The following is a 26,620-nucleotide window of genomic DNA, read 5'->3' on the forward strand; positions in this document are numbered from 1 at the left end:
ATTATTAGAAACCTGGAAAACAGTTCTGAAATGCCTGCAAATTTACGATGAAGTCATTTCACAAAAGGTCATAGGCAACCCTGCTATAATGAAATCTTTCATTAAGTTTTAAAATACACAATAACTTATAAATGCAGCATAAATTAACCAGATGACCTTGAAGAAATTATTTAGAGCCCCGATTCATCAGGAGCCACTATCTAGTAATTTTCTGAATTTTTATTCTGCAAGTAGGACTTGTCTATTTTTCATTCTTGTCTTTGATTGGGTTCCAGTAGCCTATTTATGTGTAATTATTTAGTATTAATTTATTCAGAGCATTAGTGAGAACTGGGAAGTGATGGAGGGTAGTTAAGATTCTCCCTTCCTTCAGGTCACCACCTCAAAAGTAGAGTAAGTATGACCCACACAATCACCCACATATAGTTAAACGCAGCCTCTCTCTTTCATTAATAGGGAGATACTTTTTTTCATGTATATATTTCGATAAATGAGTTCCCTTTTCTAATTATAAAAAATAATAAATTCTCATAAAATTTTTGAAAGCAAAAAAATATCTATAAATAAGAAAATTAAAAAACCCACTGGAGAGAACCGGTTTTAATATTCTGTGATGTTCCTTTTCATTCACTGACAGTGCTGTTCTTTCTCAGATGAGGAGATAAGCAACAATCTGAAGCCACATTCGGGGTTCGAATCTTTGCAACTTAGAGAAACTCTGAGGTTTATGGTAATATCTTCTCTCTCTCCCTCTTTTTTCTCTTCTCTTCTCTCCCTTCCTCTCCCCACCCCTTCCGTCCTCTCCTCAACTCTCCTCAGCTCTCCTCTCCTCTTCCTCCTTCTTCCACACAAGGCCTCTCCACCACCATCACTCTTAAAAACTCAAAATTGGATTGTAGAACAGATTCCATGAACACTAGAACTGATGTAAACCTCACACAAAACTGATCTTTCTTCCATAAGGTGTGGGACGGGCTTTAGAGCATAAAGCTCCCCAGCAGCTGAGACCTCGACTATTTTGTTTATGCCCTAGCCCAGCTCCCAGAACTCTCAGAACACTCCCGACCTTGCAGTGGACACTCAATATGTATTGCTGAATAAAGACATAATCCATGTTCTTGTAACGGGAACTTGATCCATGAGGACCCCTGAGTCCTTTTTATAAACATTCCTATAAAAGTCGAGTTCTCTCTGAAAGGTCTGACTGCCCCACGCCTCCCCTTGCCTCCTGCCTCCAGAATAAGCCCTCCTTTCTGCTTCCACGGAAGAAGCTGCTAAGGACAGATTTCAAATCAAAGCAGAAAGAGTAGTGTTCTGAGAAGGTCAGCCATCAGCGGCCAGCAACTGTCGGTCTCCAGAAATTCAGGCCACAGCTCTGGTTATTGGTGTGTGTCCATGCCACCTGATTGTTTTTCCACTAGGGTGTAGATGGGATTAGTGGGAAAGGAGGTCAGCAGCTACAGGGAAACGGCATTGAGTGAAAGTGAGACATGAACTAGACCTTAATAGAAATAGGCAGGGGATCAACAGCAAGGAATCCTGCAAGTGGAGCCTGTGTTACTTACACAATATAATGATCGGTGAGATGGTGGACAGAGGTAGGGATTAAAAGGCTTGAAAGTAAGTACTGGGAGAGGAGCTGGGTGGAGGGAAGATTAAGAAACCAAAAGGCACTGGAACTGAAGAAACAAAAGAAAGAAAGCTGACTTTTAAAATTTTATTTAAAGAAATCATATGTCGAAACAACTTGGATTCCTTTCTCAAAACCTAATAAACTCTGTCCCTGGGCTTGAAAACTTAACATCCACAACAGTGGGTTAGAAACTGTGGTCTGCGAAAGATGAGTCAGGAGTTGGGTGATGTAGGAAAACTTAACAGATGGAAAGAAGAGGGAGAAGATGGATATCCAAGATGGGATTTAAGAGAGGAGGAAACGTAAAGGAATTAAAAGAGCTGTAAGAGAGAAGCAGAATGATGGACACCTGGTTTTCCTACGTCATTATATTTCTCAGTCTCCTACTTTGTGTCAAATCCTGAACCAAGAGCTAAAAGCATCAGCAAAGGCGTAAAACTCAGGCCTTTCCCTTAAATAGCTTGCAGTCCGGTCCAATAGTATTATTAACTCACCATATGTCTGCTGAGCACCAGTTACGCACAAGCCTCCATGTTCGGTGCTGTGGGGGATGATGAATAAGACAGTTGCAAACCTCATGAATTTTACTAAAAAAGACTAAAAAAGACCTTACACTTTAACTGCAACCACAACCAATACATAAAACAATTAGGAAACAGTGCAAAATAAAGGTCACAATGACAATTCATTGTGACTCAGCAAGTCCACTTGTATGTATGTAGCTCAGAGAACTTCTATGTATGTACTTGGAGGCATATACAAAGATAGGACCATACTGTTTGCAATCATGCAAAATCAGAAACAACCTAAATGTCCATTGGTAGGAGAAATAAAATTGTGTATATTCATATCATTACAGAATGCCATGTAGTATTAAAAGTTTCTGGACCAGATGGATATACCCCAAGATTGAGTGACAGACCCATATAGGAGAATGAGAGCATTTAGGTACATTAAATATTTTAAAAACGCTTAAAGCAATACCACCTATAGCTCTATGAATAAATACGAGATCAGACAATTAAGTTCGCGAATTTTCCACTGTGTACGCCCATGGTGGAAAGTTCCTGAACTTAACTGTCTGACCTTTGTATGTGCTAGACGCATCACCTCATGTGCTAGAAGGATATATATCAAAACCATGGCAGCCACTGAACTGCATCGGGAATAGGAAAAGGACTCTGGAAACGGGCAGTACTGAGAAGGCCAGCTCCACGTGGGATGACTTGCACATTTATTTTTAAAGTCTGGAGCCAAAGTGATAACGTGTTAATATTTATTAATTCCAAGTAGTTAGTACACAGGTGCTTGTGACATTATTCTCTGTACTTAACTGAGTTTTTAAATTTTTCAAAAATAACTATAAAAAAACTACAGGTATGAAATTGTGAAATTTACATAGGGAATCACACACTCAGAATCTGACAGGAGCCACTAGGGCAACTTACACAAATAATGAGTGAGCTGAAGCAATGGGAGCAGATGCCTGTACCTCAGGTAAGAGATGGGGCAAGAAACAGCACATCTAGTCAAAAGTGGGCAGCTGTCATGTAGTAGCTATCGCAGACTGTTGAACTATGGGCATTTGGGCTCAATGCTGCCAGATGTTTCTGACTTTGCAAAGTTTGGCTCCATTTAAAAAAAAAAAAAAGTGCAAACCAAATGAAATACACCTGTGAGCCAAACCCTCAGGCTTAAGATAGGAATTCACTGAAAGGAAATGAGGTTGAGCTGGGCAAATCGTGGAGGGCTTCGTGAAAGAGGCTAAGACTAGTCTGTGTGATCTGGATCAGAAATGAGGACACTTCTAAGCCATTTCAAATGCTTTTGTCTTTTCAATACTTCATAAGAGGGTGCACCTGGAGAAGTAGTTTACGGGGAGGGGAAGCTTGTAGAAATTGAGTCAAAAACTCTGATGATCTCTGTAACATATCTACAATGGATGAAGCTCCATGTGTACTCTCTTGTTCAGGGTCTGCCAATGACAGCCTGTGGAACCAATCTGGCCACTACCTGTTCTGGATGGCCTAAAAGCTAACAATAGTTTTTACATTTTAAATAGTTTGGGGGGGTAGGGAGAATGAAAAACAGTACTTTATGACATGTGAAAATTGTGTGAATTTCAAAGTTCAGTGTCATAAGTAAAGTGGATGTCCAATCATTACATATTGTCTATGGCTTCTTTCACATTAGATGGGGGAAAGCCAAGCAGTTGCAACAAAAACCATGTGGCAGGCAAAGTCTAAAATCTTTACAGAAAAATTTGCTGACCACTGCTGTAGTTGGCCAAGGTTCTTCCCTGAAAGTGGCCCATTTCTTGATCATTAGGAGACTACAAACAGCTCTAATGTCCGTCGATGGAGGTTATTTTACTTAACTCTCACACCTACGTGAGGAAACCTGAGTGCAGAGGGAGGATAAGTAAAGTCACATGCTTGGTAAGTGGCAACCTGAGCGCTGTCCCTGGAACGTCAACCTCCAAAACCCATACTGTAAGCTGTCCATCCCACATGGGAAACCATCGGTCAAAAGAAGCCTTTCTTTTTCTCCCAGGTTACTGCTAGCCTCCAGTACATCCCAGTATCATCCAAAAGTCCCTATGCAGGCATACATTCTGCTTGTGTGTTCCTTGGCACAAATGAGAGTGGGCCTCTGAGTTGATGGCAAGTCTGATGACAAACTGAAGGATGTGAATCCGGCAGCCAGCCTGAGACGCGATGACTTCGGAGTTCCCCTGGATTTGCCAATTACCCGAATGACTTACTTTAGGCAAAGTCAAGTCAAGCTCTTCCAGCAAACAACAGAGAATTGAAAAACAGATCAATGGAAGCAGTGCTGGTTCATTTCCAACGACTTTATTGGATGCAGTTACTGGAGGCTAAACAATGCATTTGAGCTCAGGGCGGGGGCTGTGTTGTGCTAAGGCTGTATTTCAGAGCATGTTTCCTGCTGAGCATGTGGTCACAGTTTCTTAAGTGGAAAGTAGGTCTTTGTTTTTGTGTTGTTTTTAAACCTCTACAGCTTTGGGGTTTGCATAATTTCCTAGGCAAAAACGCTCTCTCTCACCCTTCACTTTGGCTATTAGTTTTGCTGGTATTTTCCAGTTAGAACTGGATTTATACAGTGAGTCAGCAAGGCAATTGGCCCTACACAATTTACTGAAAGCACCTCTATCCTTTCCCATCTCTCACTCTCCCCTCCACAGGCCAGGCCTGTTCCTGCTGTTCCATCTTGGCTCGCATGGCTCCCCCACCTGGAATGCCCCCTCTCCTTCCTCTCTGCCTAGCCACGCACAGCTACTGTAGCTTCAATCACTTCTTTGCTACCAAACGACAACTATAATTTGTCCCAGACCACACCATTTAATTGTCCTCTTTCACATGTTTGTGGTATCTTTTCAAACATTGGTCTGAATGGGTTTGCTGTGACTGATGTGGTGGTACCTGGCAGCAGTGTAAATACTCATCGATACTTGGTGGGTAACAAATGACCTGCCACTCTTCCCACAAACCCTGGTCCTTTCCTGAGCAAACCTTGGAGAATTCTAGTACCTTTCCTCAAGTACCAGCTCCGATCCTGGAGTTTGAAATTCATATTCCTTGCTTTCCTTTTGCCTCTTTCAGAACTAGAACGTGTGAGCTGAGCCCTTAACTTCTCTGAGTCTCAGTGTCCTCATAAGCCCCATGATAATCTGATCTACCTGGCAGGGTTGTTGGGACATTTCCATGAAATCAAGTTAGAGAAAGTGATCAGCAAGATGCAAGATGGGAAGATGTTGAACAGAGATAAGCTGGCTGCTGTTCACTCCTGGTAAGAAGTGTCTGCTTTCTTCCAGGAAAGCTGTGCCTCTTCCTTTGTTGGTTATGTATGTATGTATGCATGTATGTATGTTTGTATGTATGTATGTATGTATGTATGTATGTATGTATGTATGTGTGTATGTATTCTGGGAGGCTGTTACATTCTCACTGGCCTTTGTAAAAGATCAGCTAAATCACAGCCAGTAGGTTGAAACATTTCATATCAAGAATGAATTCCGAATGCCGCTTTGAGGATTCGGGAAAACTGTTTTTATCCATCTGATTCTACATCTGATCCAAGCAAAACAAAGCTCTCCTAAAAGTGCTAATCTGGGGGCAAACCTGTCAAGAAATAGTGGACTAAAGAAGCCCAGGTGTTCTAACTACCACAGGCATCTCATCAGCTGGAAAGACACGGCATGAGATGGCAACAGGCCCTCCAGCTTGTCAATCATCCAGTCCTGTCCTATGCCTTAAGTAATAAGAACGGTCACATTTCACTGTGAATTAGGCTAGACTAGATGGTTCCTGTCAAGTTCACCAGGGAGATGTTGAAATAATAACATTTGAAAAGACAGCAGAAAAAGGAGCAATAAAAGTCAGCAAACCGGATGCCTGCAAGCTGAGGACTGTTTCTCCCACACCAATTCCCCTGCAGAGTTATAGTGTTACAGATTTCGGATTCCTGAGCTCTTGCCTTCCACCCTCCTGAGAAGTGGAAGCCAGACAGATTCTTGTGGAAGGTGGAGGAACTCAGAAATCATTCCCAGGAGGGACTTCATTCTCTAGATGCCTTCTTGTGCCCATCTGCCATTCCACCCCCCGCTGTATCAGCCTCCCTCTACACACTTCTGTGCACAAACACAGACTGCTCTGATTCCTACCCCGTAACTTCCAACTACTGGATTCTGATCATAGTACTTCAGCATCTCTAGGGATCTATAATCAACTTCCTAAAATGCTAGAGCCATGAGCCAGAGAAGTAACTACAATCACAACACTGGTAAGATTACCAAGGACCGTGTGATTCACTGGTTAATTCATTCACTTTCATTCATTCATTCAATACATATATACTATTGAATCCTCACAGCTAGCACAAAACTGAGAAACATGGCACCCAAAGAGCAAGATAAACAAAGATCCTTCCCAATGGGAACTTAAAGTCATATGCATGTGTGTGCCCATGCATATACAGGTGTGTCTGTCTATCTTAAGGGTGGATGGAGGTGGAGGGTGAAGCTACTAAACAAACAAGACGATATTTTCACTAATATTTATTACCTAAAGTGTCATGAACAGCGTGTAACACAAGGACCCAACCTCACCTGATGGGCTAAAGGAAGGGGTGCTAGAAGAACTGATATCAAGTGATACTTAAACTGAGACCTGAAAGATACTTACAAGTTTGGTTGTTCATGTGGGATGGGCAAGCACACTACAGACAGATACACAGACAGAGACCTTGGGGCAGGATGGCACCAATGGATGAGAAAGGGGTGGTCAGAGCATGGAGGCTAGAAATGAGGTCCCAGACATCTGGTCAGTGTAGATATTTAGAGGCCATCCAATGAGTGTGGACTTTATCCTAAAGGCAACGGTAAGACCTCCATGGCTTTCTAGATGAGGGGTGGTGTTACCATATTTTCAATTTCAAGAACATCAGTCTGCATACAGATCAAATTCTTAAGCATAACCTAAGAATCTTCACAGCCCCAACCCCTTAACAACCAGTCATGCTTTTTCATGGCACTTTCCTTTGGATTCTGTCCTTTGCCTTGAAGTAATTGATTCTTTCAAAACATAATTACTGACATCCTACTATGTGCCAAACCCTCAGTTAGGCACTGAGACACCAGTACTCAACAAAACTATTAAACATATGTGCTTCCTTCAAGCTTACATTCTATTACCTATCAACCAGTTTTCCACTGGAGAACTACTATTGAAACTTTCAGACCAACTCAGTGATCACCTTTTGTATGTGTAAAGTCTTCACTTCCCTCTACTCATATCCTGGTGATATAATTAGGGTTCCTTGATGATTGGAATATCCCTATTCCCCCAGATACAGTGGCCTCAGAATGCTGTAAAGGTAGAATTTTATTTACCTCTTTATTACCCCTCAAGAGGGCCTGAAACGTATTAGAGGCTTTTTAAATGTTTTTAAATGAATAAAATATGTATTAGGGCTCTCCAGAGAAACAGAATAAATAGGACACACACACACACACACACACACACACACACACACACACACGGCCTAATGTAGGGCGAGTAGGCAACCTGGACACCCAGGAGAGCCAGTGGTGTAGTTCCACTCTCCAGCCTAGCAGGCTTTGGACCCAGGAAGAGAGAAGGCTTCAGCTGGAGTCCAAAGGCAAGAAAAAGCCATGTTCCAGTTCAAAGCCAGCCAGGCACGAGGAAGTCTCTTTTGCTCAAGGAAGGGTCAGCCTTTTTGTTCTAGTCAGGCCTTCAACTGATTGGACAAATCCTACCCACATTAGGGATGGCAATCTGATTTACTCAGTCTAGTGATTTAAATGTTAATCGTATCCAAAATGGCCACACAAAAACACCCAGAATAATGCTGAATGAAATATCTAGGCACCTTGTGGTAGCCCAGTCAAGGACACATAAAATTAACAAAGACAGGGGGTAGACGTCATCAAAATGGCGGCGTGAAGTGATCCTCTGTAAATCTCCCCTGGAATTTACAACTAATCGAACAACTATAACTCCACAAAGGACTCCCTGTACAGCAGACAGGCAAGACGAAGAGGCCCACTATTGAATTCACCTAAAGGTGAGCGAATCATGCCAGTGGGGGAGGAGGGAAGGGAGAAGTGTGGAGATGGAGCCATGGGGGCGCAGGACTCAGACATAGCTCAGTGCTCCGAGCTCACTGCCTCCCAGAACTACTGCAGCTGCGGGAGAGGGAAGAACTCGGACTGCTACAGCTCCGTTTATGGACCACAGGCTTGAGGAGACAGCATATAACACGGCTGAACCCAACGCTCACGGCAGAGACCTCGGACAAAAGACTGAGGGAAGAGAGCTGAAAACAGTGGTTTAAGCCCTCACTGCCAAGCAGAGAATGGAAGCCTTAGGCACTGAGACTAGCTGCCCCCTCCCTACCCTCCCAGAGCTCGCCCCACCCCCACCTGCCCGGTGCTAGAAGTGGAACAGTAGCAGAGTCAGATAAAAAAAAAAAAAAGAATATTTGCTGTTCTGAGAACTGTGGACCACAGACACAGATTCTCAGCCCAACTAGTTCTGGCAAAGGGGAGGGAGCTGTGGAAGCAGGACCAGCTGTGGTGGTGGTTGCTGCCATTGCTCTGGGCCACCTCTCACAACTCACCCCGCCCCTGGCCCCACCTATCTGGGCAGATCTCTGCAGGAGTAAACAGAACTGCTGAAACATACGGGCTCTGAATCTGGTGCAGGAAGAGCTTTGGAACTTCAAAAGCTCTCTGCATACCCACATGGACACTGCGCCCTGTGACCCAGGCAAACTATTAACAGAGGAGAAGCCCATCTCCCAAAGAATCCCCCCATTGTGTGAGAAGCTGGAATAGTGCAGAGAAAACATAGCACTACCGTGTGAGAGAGAAAAAAGGCTGCAGTCAGAGAGAAAACAAAACATTCTACCAACAAGCACTGGAAAACAAAAGAAAGACCTCTTTCTATCAACCTGTTGCAGAAGCCACTCCTGTAGATGTCAGTAATTGCCATGAATAACCAAGGCAACAAGACTGCTCAGAAAGAAAGTGAAAAGTCTCCAGAAAAGGAACTTAAAGATATGGAAATATGTAACTTAAATGACAAAGAATTCAAGATTGCAGTTCTGAAAAAACTCAACGAGATGCAACAAAACACAGAAAGGCAGTTTAATGAACTCAAATCAAAGAACAACATGAGCATTTTACGAAAGAGATTGAAATTTTAAAAAAGAACTAAATAGAATTTCTGGAGATTAAGAACTCAATAGAACAAATTAAGAATGAAATAGCCAGCTTAGGTAGTAGAGTTGACCAGATGGAGGAAAGAATCAGTGACATCGAAGATAGAAATCTAGAAATTACACGGATGGAAGAAGAAAGAGACTTGAGACTTTAAAGAAATGAAAGAACTCTACAAGAACTTTCTGACTCCATCAGAAAGAGCAATATAAGACTAATTGGCATACCAGAAGGAGAGGAAAGAGAGAAGGGAACAGAGAATATATTCAAACAAATTGTCAATGAGAACTTCCCAAACTTGTGGACAGAACTGGATCCTCGAAACCAAGAAGCAAATAGAACACCTAATCCCAACAGGCCTTCTCCAAGGCACATTGTATTGAAGCTGTCTAAAATCAACGACAAAGAAAGAATCCTTAAGGCAGCCAGGGAAAAGAAGACGGTAACCTACAAAGGAAAGTCCGTTAAATTATCATCAGATTTTTCAGTAGAAACTCTACAAGCCGGGAGGGAGTGGAACCAAATATTCAAACTATTGAAAGAGAGAAATTATAAGCCAAGAATAAAATATCCAGCAAAGATATACTTTAGATATGAAGGAGGAATAAAGACTTTTCCAGACATACAGAAGCTGAGGGAATTTTTTAATACATGACCTGCACTACAAGAAATACTAAAGGAGGCTATTCGACCACCATCAACAGGGACAATTTGTGGCAACCAAAACATAAAAAGGGGGAGAGTAAAGGCCTGAACCGGAATATGGGAATGGAGAAAGTAAGCATGCTGAAGAAAATGGAATACTCTAAATATCAAACTTTCTTTTACATAAACTTAAGGGTAACCACTCAAAAAAAAAATCCATAACTGAAATATATACTGTAATAAAAGAAGAAACAAAGGGAAACATCATAGAATACCACAACATAGAAATTATAGACAACAAAAAGGCAAAGAAACAAAGGAGACACAGCCTTACCAGAAAACTAAAGATAGAATGACAGGAAATCCTCACATATCAATAATCACCCTAAATGTAAATGGACTGAACTCACCAATAGAAAGTCACAGAGTAGCACATTGGATCAAAAAATTAAACCCAACCACATGTTGTCTCCAAGAGACACATCTCAGCTACAAGGACAAGCATAGACTCAAAGTGAAAAGGTGAAAATTGACACGTCAAGCAAATGGTATCCAGAGAAAATCAGGTGTAGTCATACTGATACCAAATGAAACAGACTTCAGGGTGAAAAAGGTAACAAGAGACAAAGATGGACATTTCATAATGGTAAAGGGGACTATACAACAAGAAGACATAACAGTCATCAATATTTATGCCCCCAATCAGGGAGCCCCGAAATATACTGAGCAACTACTAACAGAACTAAAGGGAGAAATTGACCAAAACACAATTATACTAGGGGACTTAAATATATCATTGACAGCTATGGAAAGATCATCCAAACAAAAAATAAATAACAAAATAGCAGCCCTAAATGACACATTAGATGAAATGGACATAATTGACATATATAGAGCACTTCATCCTAAAACATCAGACTATACATTTTTTCCTAGTGTACATGGAATATTCTCAAGGATAGACCATATATTGGAACATAAAATCAGCCTCAGCAAATTTAAGAAGATTGAAATCATACCAAGCATATTCTCTGATCACAAGGCTTTGAAATTGGATATCAACTGCAAAAAGAAAGCAGGAAAAAACACAAATACATGGAAATTAAACAACATACTTTTAAAGAAGGACTGGGTCAAAGAAGAAATTAGAGGAGAGATCAAAAGATACATAGAAACAAATGACAATGAAAATACATCTTACCAAAATTTTTGGGATGCAGCGAAAGCAGTTTTAAGAGGGAAATTTGTATCATTACAGGCCTATCTCAAGAAACAAGAAAATCCCAAATAAATTACCTCATGTTACACCTTAAAGAACTAGAAAAAAAAGAACAAATGAAACCCAAGGTCAGCAGAAGAAAGGAAATAACAAAAATCAGAGCAGAACTAAATGAAATAGAGAACAAAAAGACAATAGAAAAAATTAATGTGACAAAGAGCTGGTTCTTTGAAAAGATTAACAAAATTGACAAACCCTTGGCTAGACTCACTAAAATAAAAAGAGAGAAGACACTAATTAACAAAATCAGAAATGAAAAAGGGGAAGTTATCACAGACACCACAGAAATACAAAGGATCATTCAAGAATACTATGAAGGACTATATGCCACCAAATTCAATAATAACCTAGAAGAAATGGACAAGTTCTTAGAAACATATAGCCCTCCAAGGCTGAACCATGAAGAACTGGAAAATCTAAACAGACTGATCACCAGTAACGAAATTGAATCAGTCATCCAAAACCTTTCCAAAAGCAAAAGTCTGGGACCAGATGGCTTCACTAGTGAATTCTACCAAACCTTCAAAGAGGATCTAATACCAATCCTGCTCAAACTCTTCCAAAAAATTTACGAAGAGACAATACTCCCTAACTCATTTTATGAGGCCAACATTACCCTGATACCAAAACCTGGTAAGGACAACACAAAAAAAGAAAACTACCAACCAATATCTCTGATGAATACAGATTCAAAAATCCTAAATAAAATTCTAGCAAATCGAATACAACAATGCATTAAAAAGATTATTCATCACGACCAAGTGGGGTTCATCCCCGGGGCACAAGGATGGTTCAACATACGCAAATCCATCAATGTGATACATCACATAAACAAAATAAAGGACAAAAATCATATGATTATATCAATTGATGCAAAAAAGGATTTGACAAGACACAACATCCATTTATGATTAAAACGCTTAATAAAATAGGTATAGAAGGAAAATACCTTAATACAATAAAGGCCATATATGACAAACCCTCAGCTATTCTCATAATTAATGGTGAAAAACTGAAGCCCTTTGCTCTATGTTCAGGAACACAACAGGGCTGTCCCCTATCATCTCTGCTTTTCAACATAGTGTTGGAAGTCCTTGTCAGAGCAATCAGGCAAGTGAAAGAAATAAAAGGCATCCAAATTGGGAATGAGGAAGTTAAATTGTCATTCTTTGCAGGTGACATGATATTATATATAGAAAACCCTAAAGACTCCACCAAAAAGCTATTAGAAACAATCAACAAATACAGTAAAGTTGCCAGCTACAAAATCAACATACAAAAGTCCATTGTATTCCTATATACTAACAATGAAATCTCAGAAAAAGAAATACAGAAAACAATTCCTTTTGCAATTGCAGCAAAAAGAATAAAATACCTAGGAATAAACTTAACCAAGGATGTGAAAGACCTATATGCTAAAAACTATAAGACATTTTTAAAACAAATGGAAGAAGACACAAAGAAATGGAAAGACATTCCATGCTCATGGATTAGAAAAATCAACATAGTTAAAATGGCCATATTACCTAAAGCAATATACAGATTTAATGCAATCCCCATCAAAATCCCAATGGCATTTTTAAAAGAAATAGAATGAAAAATCATCAGATTTGTTTGGAACCACAAAAGACCCCAAATAGCCAAAGCAATCTTAAGAAAAAGAACAAGAACCATAATGGAAGTATCACACTCCCTGACTTTAGCTTGTTCTACAGGGCTACAATAATCAAAACAGCATGGTATTAGCAGAAAAACAGACACATAGACCAATGGAATAGAACTGAGAACCCAGAAATAAAACCACATAAATATGGACAGATAATTTTTGACAAAGAAGCAAAGCATACAATGGAGAAAAGACAGCCTCTTCAATAAATGGTTCTGGGATAATTGGATAGCCACATGCAAAGGAATGAAACTGGACTATCTGTCACCATGTACCAAAATTAATTCAAAATGGATCAAAGACTTACGCATAAGACCTGACACAATAAACTGCATAGAAGAAAACATAGGTACTAAACTTATGGACCTTGGGTTCAAAGAGCATTTTATGAATTTGACTCCAAAGGCAATGGAAGTAAAAGCTAAAATAAACCTATGGGACTATATGAAACTTAAAAGCTTCTGCACAGCAAAAGAAACCATCGACAAAATAAAGAGGTAACCAACTGAATGGGAGAAGATTTTTGCAAACAGTGCCTCCGATAAGCGGCTAATATCCAAAATATACAAAGAACTCATGCAACTCAACAACAAAAAAGTAAACAACCCAATTGAAAAATGGGCAGAGGACCTGAAGAGACATTTCTCCAAAGAGGACAAACAAATGGCAAATAGACATATGAAAAAATGCTCAACATCACTAATCATCAGAGAAAAGCAAATAAAAACCACAATGAGATATCACCTCACCCCAGTCAGAGTGGCTATCATCAACAAGACAAATAGTAACAATTGTTGGACAGGCTGTGGAAAAAAAGGAACCCTCATACACTGTTGGTGGGAATGCAGACTGGTGCAGCTGTAATGGAAGGCAGTGTGGAGGTTCCTCAAAAAATTACGAATAGAATTGCCATATGACCCAGCAATCCCTCTCCTGCGTATCTACCCCAAAAATCTGGAAACTTTTATATATAAAGACACATGTGCTCCAATGTTCATTGCAGCTTTGTTTACGGTGGCCAAGACATGGAAACAACCAAAATGTCCTTCGATAGATGAATGGATAAAGAAGTTGTGGTATATATACACAATGGAATACTATTCAGCGGGAAGATAAGATGATATAGGAACATTTGTGACAACATGGATGGATCTTGAGAGTATAATGCTAAGCGAAATAAGTCAGACAGTAAAAAGCAGAGAAACATATCATTTCACTGATATGTGGTATATAAACCAAAAACAACAAAAGAACAAGACAAACAAATGAGAAACAAAAACTCAAAAATACAGACAATAGTTTAGTGGTTACCAGGGGGTAAGTGGGGTGGGGGATGGGAGATGAGGGGGATCAAATATATTGTGATGGAAAGAGAACTGACTCTGGGTGGTGAACACACAATGGGATTTATAGATGATGTAATACAGAATTGTGTACCTGAAATCTATGTAATTTTACTAACAATTGTCACCCCAATAAATTTAAAAAAAATTAACAAAGACAAATATTTAAATCTTCCAAACAAAGGTCACAAGATGAGATAGTAAAATCTTAATGTAAGTGGGCCAGGCCTTCTTTTTCCTGGACCACAGCTTATCTACAGTCAGGGTTAGCAGTGAAGGGAAAGATACAGAATTCAAATAGCCTACATCATTAATAAGTTTTTAGTTAAATTGCAAGGTTAAGCATTTTGCTCCAAAATGTACCCCCTGTCCTGGCAGTTCCTAAGGAACTGACACATTGTTTTGAACTCCTGCTTCAAGCCTTGTGAATGCCATTCCATGAGGGAAAAGCACTGGTCAGCCCTAATGAGCCACTGAGCTTTAGAGTCCTTTTCAAATCTAGGACAGAAGCAGAAACTGACTCTTGGCAATCCTTCCATAGCTCACCCCTTTGGCTGTCTGATGAACCCTGGCAAAACTTGTATCATTTGCATACTACAGAAATTCCAAATGTAATAAAAAGTTAAAAAAAAAAAAAAAAAACAACATGTAGCCTGAATTGTTTATACTTGGGTGGACGACTGCTTCCAAACTCATCTTAATTTCATGAAAACACAAATACCTCTCTGTCCCAAATCTCATATAAGAAAACCATGCACTATTCTAGTTCCTTTTCTACTTATTAGCATTTAAAGCATCTGGATAAGCAAGGTAGAAGTGGGGGCAGAAGCTCTGCTGTGCTCTTGAGGAGCTTGGTAGGGAGGAAGGGGAAATAGGAGTGTTGTCTAGTCTTTTCAGTAAATGGTTTAACCCTGAGGTCAATCTCCCTCATTTCCATGTGACCAGCTAAACTCTATCTGAAGCTGAGGGGGGAAAAAAAAAAAAAGTGAACATTTAAGATAAGATGAACACAGAATTTAAACTGTAGCCTTAAACTTGCTAAGGAATGCCAGGTCATGCAGAGATTAGTGTACACGCGATATTGCACACATGTACATGTGATGCCCCAGAGAAGCATGCGGTGAGTTCAAACAGGCCTCCTCCAAGAGAATGCGGGATAAATCACATTATGAGATGAGGAGAAAGCAAAATAAGTTTTGCTTATTTTGCTTATTTTCTCTGAGTTTTTCATCTAAAACAGTATCTGGCACATAAGTAGAACCATTTTTTTTTTTTTTTTTACAGTGTAACTTTATGAAGGTCATGCCAGGTCCCTAGATCCCTGAGATTTCTTTCTGACTATATCTCTGTTATTTCCCTCTTGGTATATGTACATGTGCGTACATGTCTACATACACATACAAGTACATACACAGTCACTGCACATATATATGTATATATTTACCAAATCATTTCCATTTTAGAAAATAAAAGGAGGAGCAATATGTCTCTCTGGTACAAATACAGGGAATGCCTGACTTCAGGACCATGTACATCCACACTGCCGATTTGAGGACCATGTCAGATTTGAATGTGACGAGCAGCCACATCTGGCTTGATAAATTCAAGCAGATTGCATAACCTCCTTGAATGTGTCTGCTCTGCCTTATAGAATTTCCAACTCAATACTTAAACTCTTTGATGTCCACATCAGAGAAAGTCCTAGAGAAGAGGAAGGTTTTCTTCTTATATCTGGTGATTAAGTGAAGGATGGGAAATAATTTGGAAAAAAAAAATCAGTTCATGGTCAGAAATCCTCATTAAAAAAAAAAAAAGATAGAGATATTTCTAGTATTCCATTTCCTTCCTGGAATTCACAAGAACAAATTTTAATCTCTTGACAGAGTATTCTGGGTAATGTGCCCTTTTTGCATCACATTTATTTAATGGGAAAACATGCAAACTCCATGAGAACAGGTGTTTCTCTCTGAGTTTTTCATCTAGAACAGTATCTGGCACATAAGTAGAACCATTTTTTTTTTTTTTTTTTACAGTGTAACTTTATGAAGGTCATGCCAGGACCCTAGACCCTTGAGATTTCTTTCTGACTATATCTCTGTTATCTTTCTCTAGGTATATGTACATGTGTGTACATGTCTACATACACATACAACTACATATACAGTCACTGCACATATATATGTATATATTTACCAAATCATTTCTATTTTAGAAAAAAAATTATTCTACTGTATGATACTGCCTTTGAACATCATACTTATGCAACATATTGTTGCTATGTATCCACCAAAGGATGAAGCTTAGACTCTAGGCATTAATAATATACTATATCTTAAGTGCTGTTTAAGGCCTGTACAGCTAAACTTGTACGCAATATTGCTAACTCTTAATAAACTGATGTGGCTGCTTAACGATAGAGTCTGCTCATGATAGGAGTGGGGACGTGGGGTTGGTATTGGATGGTGGAGGGTTATCATAACCATTCCCCATATCTCCCTACATACACATATGCACACAAACACAGAGAGGTGATCAACTTTTCAAGAATTAAGATTTGATACATTTTTAGAAAACAGTATCAAATGATTATCTTTAATATTCAGAAGGTACTTCAGGGCTTTTTACAGCTTTAAGATCTATATCCTGACCACCTATTAGCATTGCAAAGGAGTGTAGTAAAATTTTCACAGCAAATTAATTTAAAGTGGAACAAGTACAACTGTGAGTGTGCGTGTTACAGACTCTACAAGTTGCCCTTAGAACATCTTGTTTTCAATATGTTGGCTACTTTTCTCGCTCTATCCCTATCCCTTACTGGACTGTGTTTGGAAACAGGGAAACACGTCTAAAACATAAGCTTTCTGTTTGTTTGGGCTTGACTCTTGATTATTACAACACTAGTTTAAGTTCCGTTAGAAATCTTAACATTTCAATCAGAAGTCTAGCTTCTCTAATCCTATCAGTAGACTGTTCGATTGGTGGTGCAAGCGACATATTTCCATTTTACAGATGAGGAAACATTGTCCCAGATAGTGAAATGCTTTCGTTTCGGGCTCCCTGGGAAAATCCCTGGCCTCTTTCGAAGTAGAACCCAGGTCCCTGGGCTCCTTTTGACCACAGCAGAAGAGGTACTTACGTCATGATTTGGGTCTCCATTCCTGCCTCCACCAGAGCGCCATCGACAAAAAGAGGAACTGAAGTGAAACCGTACTTGTCCCAGGAGTGGCCCTCGTCAAAACTCACCCTGGGTTGGAAACAAATACAGGAAAGAGACAACTGAAAACGAAACCACACTCTTCGGCAACCATCTTCTCAGGTTATTAGATTCTCCTCTGTATCTCACTCTCTGGCAGTTTGGATTATCAATGGGCATTAATCGCCAACATCTCCCCATATTATTATGGGATTTGATCAAAACTGCATTTCCTAGCCCGGGAAGAGACAGCAACAGAGCTGCAGAAATATTTCAACATATTAGAATCGAAAAAAAAGCAACCCAAGCTGGAGGGCTTCGCGAATGGAGTGTCACGTTTCAAGTCCTCCGAGTGAAAGCTGAGGTTCCATTTACAGTACAATCAATTCAGCCCTTGGAGTTTTTGACACAGATAAATTGAATAGTGTGGGGTGTACCCCATGGGAGGGGAGGTGTGTGTCTTTCAGATCAAACCTTAAAAAAAAGCAATTTCCTATTTGTTCAGAATGGATGTTAGGATCATTTTCCCTCCCTGATGGCACTTTAAGGGGCTTTCAGGGAAGAGTACTGAGTGTCTGAGGTGTTCTAGGCAGCACTGTGCCATCTTTCGTCCAACAGTCAGAGGAAGGGCTGGCCCTTTGTGGATACAGATCAGAAACTCTTTAGGGAATGCTACTAAATGGAGGAGACTTGAGTGATCCTCAGTGCTTGCTTCCTCCCTTTTCTTGGTATTATCAAGTACCTGTCTGCCGTTGATTTAACCAAAGGACAGAACCAAAACACCATTTCCTCTGGAAAGCTTTTCCTGACACTCCTTCCACAAGGCAGCTTTATTTGCTCCATTCTGTGGGTCTTTCTTGGTCAGGTTAATTCTTAATTCTTCTCTCACTTTACAACACAGGATTCTCTGAGTTCAACTCTGAGTTCAACTATAGAAACTCTATTTTCTTATAACACCCAGGCCTTCTCCTATACTAGTGCTGAGAGATGGTTTCTTAACTTACCTTGAATCTCTCAATTCAACATTATAATTTTGGGAGTTCAGGGGCAGGGGTTATGTATGTCATGCTCATTGAATGACCCCTTAACACCACCTACATATCTTTATTACAGTGCTTCTTTTCTGCTATCTCATATATATTATCAAAAAATATGTCTGTCTTTCCCCTGAACTGTGAGCTTTTTGAGGTCAAAGATTATACCATTCATTTTTGCATTACTAGTACTTAGCAGAAAAGTTGGCACGTAGTACTATATAAATGTTAAATGAATAAATTAATGAAAAAAATAAGGAATGATTAAGGACACTCTTCTAATCCACCAATCATTTTTTTTCAAGCATAATTTACTGGCATGCAAGAACTGGATGTGGGAGTCTCTTTTTCCATCACCAGACAACCTACTCAGTCCATTCTATACTTATTTACATTTTTATCTCTCTCAGATTCTCTGTCTCTCTTTCTTGTTGTCTTATCCTCTCTCCCCCAATATATTGATTTTAAAAATAGGCGGTCCATATCTTTACCCAGCTAGAATAACTAGTCTCTCAAACAACACTTTTTGTATTTATGGTGTACCTAATGGTGGTGGCAAGATAGGACTACAAAGTCAAACTGAAATAAAATTCATTTATCCAGTATTTGTTGATGCCTACTGTGTGCCTGGTCTGGCCGTGGCCTCTGTCCCAGGGATACAATAGTGAACAAGACAAGGAAGGCCCAAGCGTCAAGAGAACTTCCATTCCAGTTTGAGGAGACAAACAGCATGCAGATAAACGGATACAAAAATAGGAGTAAGAAATAAGTGTCATAAAGACAATCTAAAATGGAGTGCTGTGATAAGTGACTGAACAGCTACTTTGTATTAGGTGACATTTAAACTGAGATCCGAATGATACAAAGGAACTAGCTGTGCTAAGATCAAGGTGAGAGCAATACCAGGGGGCAGATTTAATGTGAAATTAAGTTGCTGTGTGGGAAGAACAGAAAGATGATCAGTGGTAGTAGATTAGTGGGAAAGGAAATTAATAGAAGGAAACCGTGTCAAGAAAGTAGGGCTGGGCCAGACTAGAAAGGACCTTTTTCTGGTTGAAATGAGAAAGATAAGATTTGATTTAAACTTTAAAATATAACTTCTATTTCTCGGTGGTGAGTGGATTGTTAGGAATCAAAGTAGATGCAAGGAGATAAATTGGAGGGAGGCGTAGTGATTATAAGTGGCCAAGCAAGAGAAGGGACTTGGATAAAGGTTATAATAGTGGAGATGGAAAGAGGTGGAAAGATTTAGGACACTTTTAGAGGTGAAGTCAATAGATGTTGGTGATGGAATGTATAGATCGCTTGAGAAAAAGAATCACAAACAATGTGGATTTTGGGGGTTAAGCAAATGAGGTAGGAAAATAGAAAGAATGGGAAAAGCAAAGCCTTCTATTTGCTTGTTTCTGTTTGGTCCACATCAAAGATTAGAAGCTTTTCGGACTTCCAGCCTTTGACACTGTCAAGGAAACCTTTGGATAAATGGATCTGAATTTCTTGGGAGTGAGCAAAGCTGGGAATGTAGATTTAGAAGTCACTTATAAGGTGGGAGCAAATTAAAGAATGATGCTGAATTTAAAAACAAGCAAACAAACAAAACAAAACAAAACAACAAAAAAAGGAGAAAGGAAAATAATAACTAATAAGCTAAAATAACAAACTAGGATCATTGTCAATCACAAAGTATTTCCCAGCAATAGCATTATTGTGAGAGGCAATCAAGCCACTGGGTCTAGTGTGTGTTCACAGATAGATAGCATACACAATAAAAGAAATTATCCTTCTACCACATCCTAAATACTATACTCAGTTTCAGTCATTGCAGAGAACTGACAATCAATATGATTAAAGGTAAAAAAAAAAAAAAAAGTAGGTTGTTGTAGAAATAGGTTCTATGAATTGAAGATAACATAGGGAAAAGAAGCATAGAACTGAATTCATTATCATTGCTTTTTTATTCTAGTAAGAAAGCTTCTAAATAGTTAAACCAATAAACAAACAAAAACAACCCTAGTTAATTAATACTGAAAAGGGGTAATGTCTGTGAAGGAAATCTGAGAGAATATAGTTAGATACATGAAAACATCAATTAAAAAATACAGATAGAATAAAGGAGAAGATTTCCATTCTCATAATTCTTCTAAAGATCATAGTCAAATATTTGTGTACAAGAATGTAAGCGCCAAAGTATTTTGCTTTGTTCATTGATATATCCCAACCCCGTACTAATACTGGATAAATAGTATATGCTCAATGAATATGTGAGGAATAAATGAACAGATACATAGAATTTGTCGTGAGTTGCATATCTGATCATTTTCTAGAACCTATAAAGGCTAGGCAAAGAAATCTTGTGAGGTCCTTTCCAAGTTGTGTTTCTTTCCATGGGTCTAAAAATCACATGCAATTCTGGAGCAGACATTCTGCACAGATGTGGCCAGCAGAACAGGGACTGTTGGATAGAAATTATAAGTAGGTTCATTATTGCTCAGCACAAAAACCATCTTTCTAAAAAACTAAAACCATTATACAAGATGGGAACCCTCTGTCTTGGGTATTTGCAAGTTGGTCAGCATCATGGTATTCTGGTGAAGTAGAGTGATCATCTTAGGTGTCACAGAGGTATCTGCTCTACTAGTTGTGAAAGCAGAGCACATGTTCTCCAAGACCCTTCCTTGCTCCATGGGTCTATGACTTTATGATACTGAGATGAGATCTACTAAAAGGAACAGAATCTTCGAAGAACTACCAGAACCCTCCCTGGAAGTCCCTAGCACAGAAATAGAGTTGTAATGGTCATTGAGAATCAATGTTCCTCTCTTTGGTGAGATGCATTGCTCCATTTTATTTCATTGCAGTGTATGAGGTGGTGGCAATTTAGCCACCAGGAAGTTCTTCAGAATAGCACATGTACTTTCCCTTCTCAGAGTCATGGATTAGAAGTATCGTTTTCACGTGAATGTTTCTCCGAACAAAATACTAATGCTCACAACCATCTAGAGAAGAGCAAAGGAACAAACAGGGCCAGGTAATGTTTCACTTTCTGCTTCCAAGAGCATCCCATTGAAAGGAGACACTAAGCAAACAGTAGGACCCCATCTACCTGCCGATTCGTAGCTCTGTCTATTGTGAGGTGTCAGTGTTGTGCATTCCGTGGGGCTCCATTGTTCATTTCACTCTAATGCTTCTAAGGCACAAAGGTAATGCTGGATGGAAGACTCACCTGAAATAGCACTTTGGTTCTAATCCCTATGCATCCCAATGTACATGGTCACAAATAGATGGGCGCATTTGTATGCTGTTTGCCTTCATGCATATCTAGCGCCCTATCATTCCAGGTTATAGGAAATAGTATGCCTTCTTAGCCTAGCTAAAGTTTCCCCAGTTTTTCAATTATGACTCCTATTTTCTCTGAAAGGCAATCTGGCTATTATTTAAATTTGAGAGCCAATATACCCTTGTATAAGAGTGGCTAGGCTGGTGTCCTTTTCACACACACACACACATATATACACATACACACACATCTTGTATACAAAATAATGTTGGTCTGAGACATACAACAGAAAATAATAATGAACTGATTACTTAACCTTTCTTCTACTTAAAATGAGCTATGTGTTTATCTCGAAGGTTGTGGCTTAATTAGAAGTTACTGGTAATGAAGAAACTGTGTTTGAGTCTCACAAGCTTGCAATGCATAAGCAGGAGACAAAATCAGTTAAGAATGTTTTAAACACTGGTGATAATGGTATGGGCAAGCCCTTACAAAACACTCACTTAGCCTTTGAAACAGAAGTGCAAAGGAGAATTCCTGAATGAGTTATTTGTGCTTGTTGCTTTTTAACACACTCAATAGCTGGCATTTAACCATTGCAGCCATTATTTCAGAAAGCCATTCATAGATAAGCAAGTAAGCAGAAATTGTGGGTGGTGCCCAAGTTCAGGGAGACATTTGTAGCATTTATGACAAATGACAGTGTCAACATCCTTTATATGGAGAAAATGCTATCTTAAAAGCTCAGTCTGAAAAATAATTTTTAATATTGTGTTAGTTGGAATAGGCCAACCAATGCAGGGTAATATTATCATTATTATCAGAGGAAATTCAATGGGAATGCAGCTTATTTTTTTCTGAGTTCTATAAATATTTTTTTTTTTTTGCCAACAAAAGAGATACGTAATAGAACAAAGGAAAACTCAAATTTTGTATTGATTACTTTGAAAGGCATGATTTGATCCTGAGTGAATCTGAAATTATTTTCCCAACTTAGATGGTTTCCCTCCAGAATATTCCAGACAAGTGCTCCTTTTGCAACTTATCAGGTCTCTGAAGAGAAACTATCACAGAACAGACTGAACGGTCAGATGTAAGGATGCGAAGATGCACCAAAGCCAAACCTCTCTCTAGTCCCTCTGCTCCATACACTCCTTCCATGCCAAATATACTCTCCCCTTCTATCACCAAAAGGAAATAACAACAAAAGCAATTTTTTTTTCTTAAAACAAGGAAAATGTTGTTCGAAAGGCCCTAAAGGTCAACCGTTAAGTAAATACTAGGTTCCTACCATAATGAAGGAGAAAGAGCAGGAGGTTGATGGTCAAGTGTAAGATGAGGTTGTCACCTCTTCTGCCAGGACGTAAAAGGAAGAAATCTGCCAGCTATATCTGCCTGCAAAGCATTTATCAATTGTCTCACTGAGATTTAGATGGATGTTCTTAAAATATCGTGATAGGGGTTAACAAAGGTTGCCTTATTAGTTAAAAAACAAACAAAAACAAACTTGTTTTAAGAGTCAAGCTGTCTTCTCTGAGAATGCAAGTCCTACTCAGCCCTCAACAGAGGGAGCTCTTCCCTCCATAGAGAGAGAGAGAGCGGTCTTTATAGTGGAAGAAATTACCTACAGGCTCAATCTGAATCCCTTAAACTGGCATTTAAGTTCTTCTGAGTCCTATCCACTCTTACTTACACTCTTGATTCCAACCAAATGTAGTCTTCTGAACCCTCCCTACATTACCTGAATTCCTGGCTTTGGTCAGAGTTTTCTCTTCCCTTGGCTTGCCTCCCATCACCCCTCCTACACCTGGCATACTTTCTTCAAGGATCAGCCCCCATGACTCCTACTCCATCCTCCTTCAGGATTCTAGCAATACGTATACCCAATATCCTTTAGCAGGTATTGCTTTCATTTCTGGTGATATGTGAACTCAGTTCTTATCTTGACTATGACCTCCCAGAAGGCCTGGACCATATGATACTCTTCTGTGTACTCATTAAAGTGTCTGAAAATTGGTAGTTAAAATAGAAGAGCATCTATGACAGAGGCTCAACTGGGTGCTGCCATGTACTGAGTAGCCTTGAGAAAGGTATTTAATATGTCTGCATTTCAATATCATTATAAATATGTGATGAAAAGAATACCCACGTGCATAGGGTTGTTTCAAGAATTAACTTAGGTACTTCATGTAAAGAATTTATAACAGTGTCAGGAATGTAATAATCTTTCTGTAAATGTTATCATTAATACCAAGTAATTCCACACCTCTGATACGACCCAAAAAAGGATGGAATCGGTCGTAAAAGGATGATAAACAATTGCATTGGGAACTTTTACAGGCTCGTTCTTGAGTTGGTAGAGTACTTTTCCTACAAACAGCGTCATGCATCTTTTTAAAATTTATTTTTATAATCTCTAAGAGGATATAGTTAGTGGTTGGTGTAATCATTTTACTTTATTGTAGGTTGAGCTCAAAGAAACTAACAATATTTGACCATTTTGACTTACAAACATGGCAATTTCTCATGGTTTAACTTAAATGGCCAGACTGAGCAAACTCTTCTTAAGTCCTTTGCAAGGTAGCTAAAGCTTGGATTTTGTACCCGGGGACCCTTTGCTTTCTCTTGATTTCAAAATGACGCTTTAGAGTAAGTAAAACTCTTACTCTAAAAATTCTTAGTCAACAAATCATGCTCCTGGTACTTAAACAGATTTCACTTTCCAGCCCATGGCTAATTCGACCCCACTGAACTCTAGATAGCATATTCTCTACCATCAAATATTCACTTAGCTGAATCTAAAGCCTGATATTCTTTCCCTTCAGGACATAAACACCCATGAGACTTATCCAATCCCTGCCAACAACAAACACAAACAACAACAGCAACATCATCATCATCTTTACAATCATCGTCATCATAATATATCCTCACTCAGCTCTTTGTCCTCACTGGAGGGTCTTGTATACATACACTCAATTCCATTCCATAATCTACTTTCCTGAAAAGACTTATCTACTGTCTTTGCTTTACCCTATTGCTTATCACTCATTCATTCATTCACCTATTGCAATCTACCTTTCAACCTCACCTCTTTTTGAATCCACTCTGACAAAAATCGCCAATGACCTCCTATATTGCTAAATCCTAGATTTTTTTTTCACTCTATAACTAACTTGATCTGATCATAGAATTTGGTGCTATTGATCACCCCTTCCTTCAGCCTCCATGAAAACATTTCTCCTGGGTTTTTATCTTTTCGGCTATTTCTCCTTAGTCTGTTCCATAATTTCTTCTTCCGCTCTGTTTGTTGGTGTTTACCAGTGTTCCATAGGAGTCCCGAGTTTCTCCATGTTGCACCCACTCTCCTGTGCCATTGAGCCCACTGCCTGACTTTACCATCTAGGCTAAATGACTCTACACCTAGAGTATCAGCCTAGACCTCGCTCCTAACTTTCAGATGAATATGTCTGATAATTAATGGTCACCTCTGCTTGAATATTCATAGTCATCTCAAACTCAACTAATCTAGAATTGAACTTAGTATGTGCTACATGCACCTAAACTTCTTCTTGAAGCAATTTCCATCTCCCATATTTTGGATACTTTATCTTGTCTGCTTGAATTCAGAGCTCCTTTCTGCTCTCTTTGGCCTCACCAGATCCTCCTGCCTCCCCACCTTACCGATCATACATCCCCATCGAAATTATCTGGCCTACTACTGCTGCCTAAGAGATAGATGATGTAATGTATAGCAAATGGATGGATGGATGAAAGGATGAATGAATAAATGGATGAGGAAATGGGAAAATGGGCACAAATCATGCAGAATAACTTGCCCCAACCATTTTCAGTAAAAAATTTCTCATTAATAGGGTGGGGAGCTCTCCTTACCACAAATGCCTGATTGGCAGAGGTGTGTGTTTCATGGCCACGAGGGCGCCACCCCAGTCTAGGAACCAGACATTGTACTCTTCATCAAAGATCTGGAACAACAACAACAACAGCAATCATAGCAAGACCTTACATTTGCACAGTGCTTGACTGTCTACAAAGTCTTTCACATACATTGTTTCTTCTAGATTCTGAGCCTTCCAACAACCCTATCAGGCAGTTTGGCAAGTACTATCACCCCCATTTAATAGATGACGAAATGGGCTTACAGAGGACAAATAACTCTCCCTAGGCTAAGGAAATGACATTTCCATGGCTCTTTCCACTAGTACTGTAAACCAGTGTGCTACACGAAGAGGAGGCAACAAGATGCATGCTCAACTAGATAATCCAAAGGAAAATGTAGCTTCAAAAAAGCTTCTCTGTCTTTATCTTAGTATGTTCCCACTCAGCTCTCTGTTCTTCCTCTTCTATTCAGATATTGGCTAATTTATAAATGGCCTGTGTCTTATAAGTGTTGTTTATAAATTTTCAAGGAAGTTAAAAGACATTTCTCTAGAAATTATGCTATTCATGATGACTGACTTCCCAGAGTTAGCCACCACCTCCTAGGTTCCCCTAAAAGATAGATGAAGATCTAGATTTGGTGCTTGGGGATCCTTACCCTAAATGCTCATTGGAACACTACTTCCAGGGGCCTAAAGCCATTCATTCTTTAAATTATCCATTGTCCATCACCTATTAACCAATCCCCTTACTCATTAACACATTTAGTGATCCATTCATTCATCTATCTATCTATGTAGGCATTTACTAAGCATTCACTATAGCTAAGAGAAATTCAGACTTAATGCCACATATAGCAATGCTTCTATTATATATGACTTTCAAATC

At 39.3% G+C, this 26,620-nt stretch overlaps 1 protein-coding gene across 1 annotated transcript in view; it reads right to left on the reverse strand.

The window, feature by feature from the left end:
• Positions 1-26,620, reverse strand: part of SORCS3 (sortilin related VPS10 domain containing receptor 3) — a 539,923-nt gene that overhangs the window by 56,137 nt on the left and 457,166 nt on the right. Inside the window, exons 13-14 of the mRNA XM_019725085.3 lie at positions 25,727-25,818; positions 17,465-17,572 (exon numbers count right to left, since the gene is read on the reverse strand). Coding sequence (XP_019580644.3) covers positions 17,465-17,572; positions 25,727-25,818 — 200 coding nt within the window. The remainder of the gene's footprint in view (positions 1-17,464; positions 17,573-25,726; positions 25,819-26,620) is intronic.

The sequence above is a fragment of the Rhinolophus sinicus genome, chromosome 15 (genome assembly GCF_057876585.1).
Source record: "Rhinolophus sinicus isolate RSI-liver-muscle chromosome 15, RSI-T2T, whole genome shotgun sequence".
Taxonomy (NCBI): domain Eukaryota; kingdom Metazoa; phylum Chordata; class Mammalia; order Chiroptera; family Rhinolophidae; genus Rhinolophus; species Rhinolophus sinicus.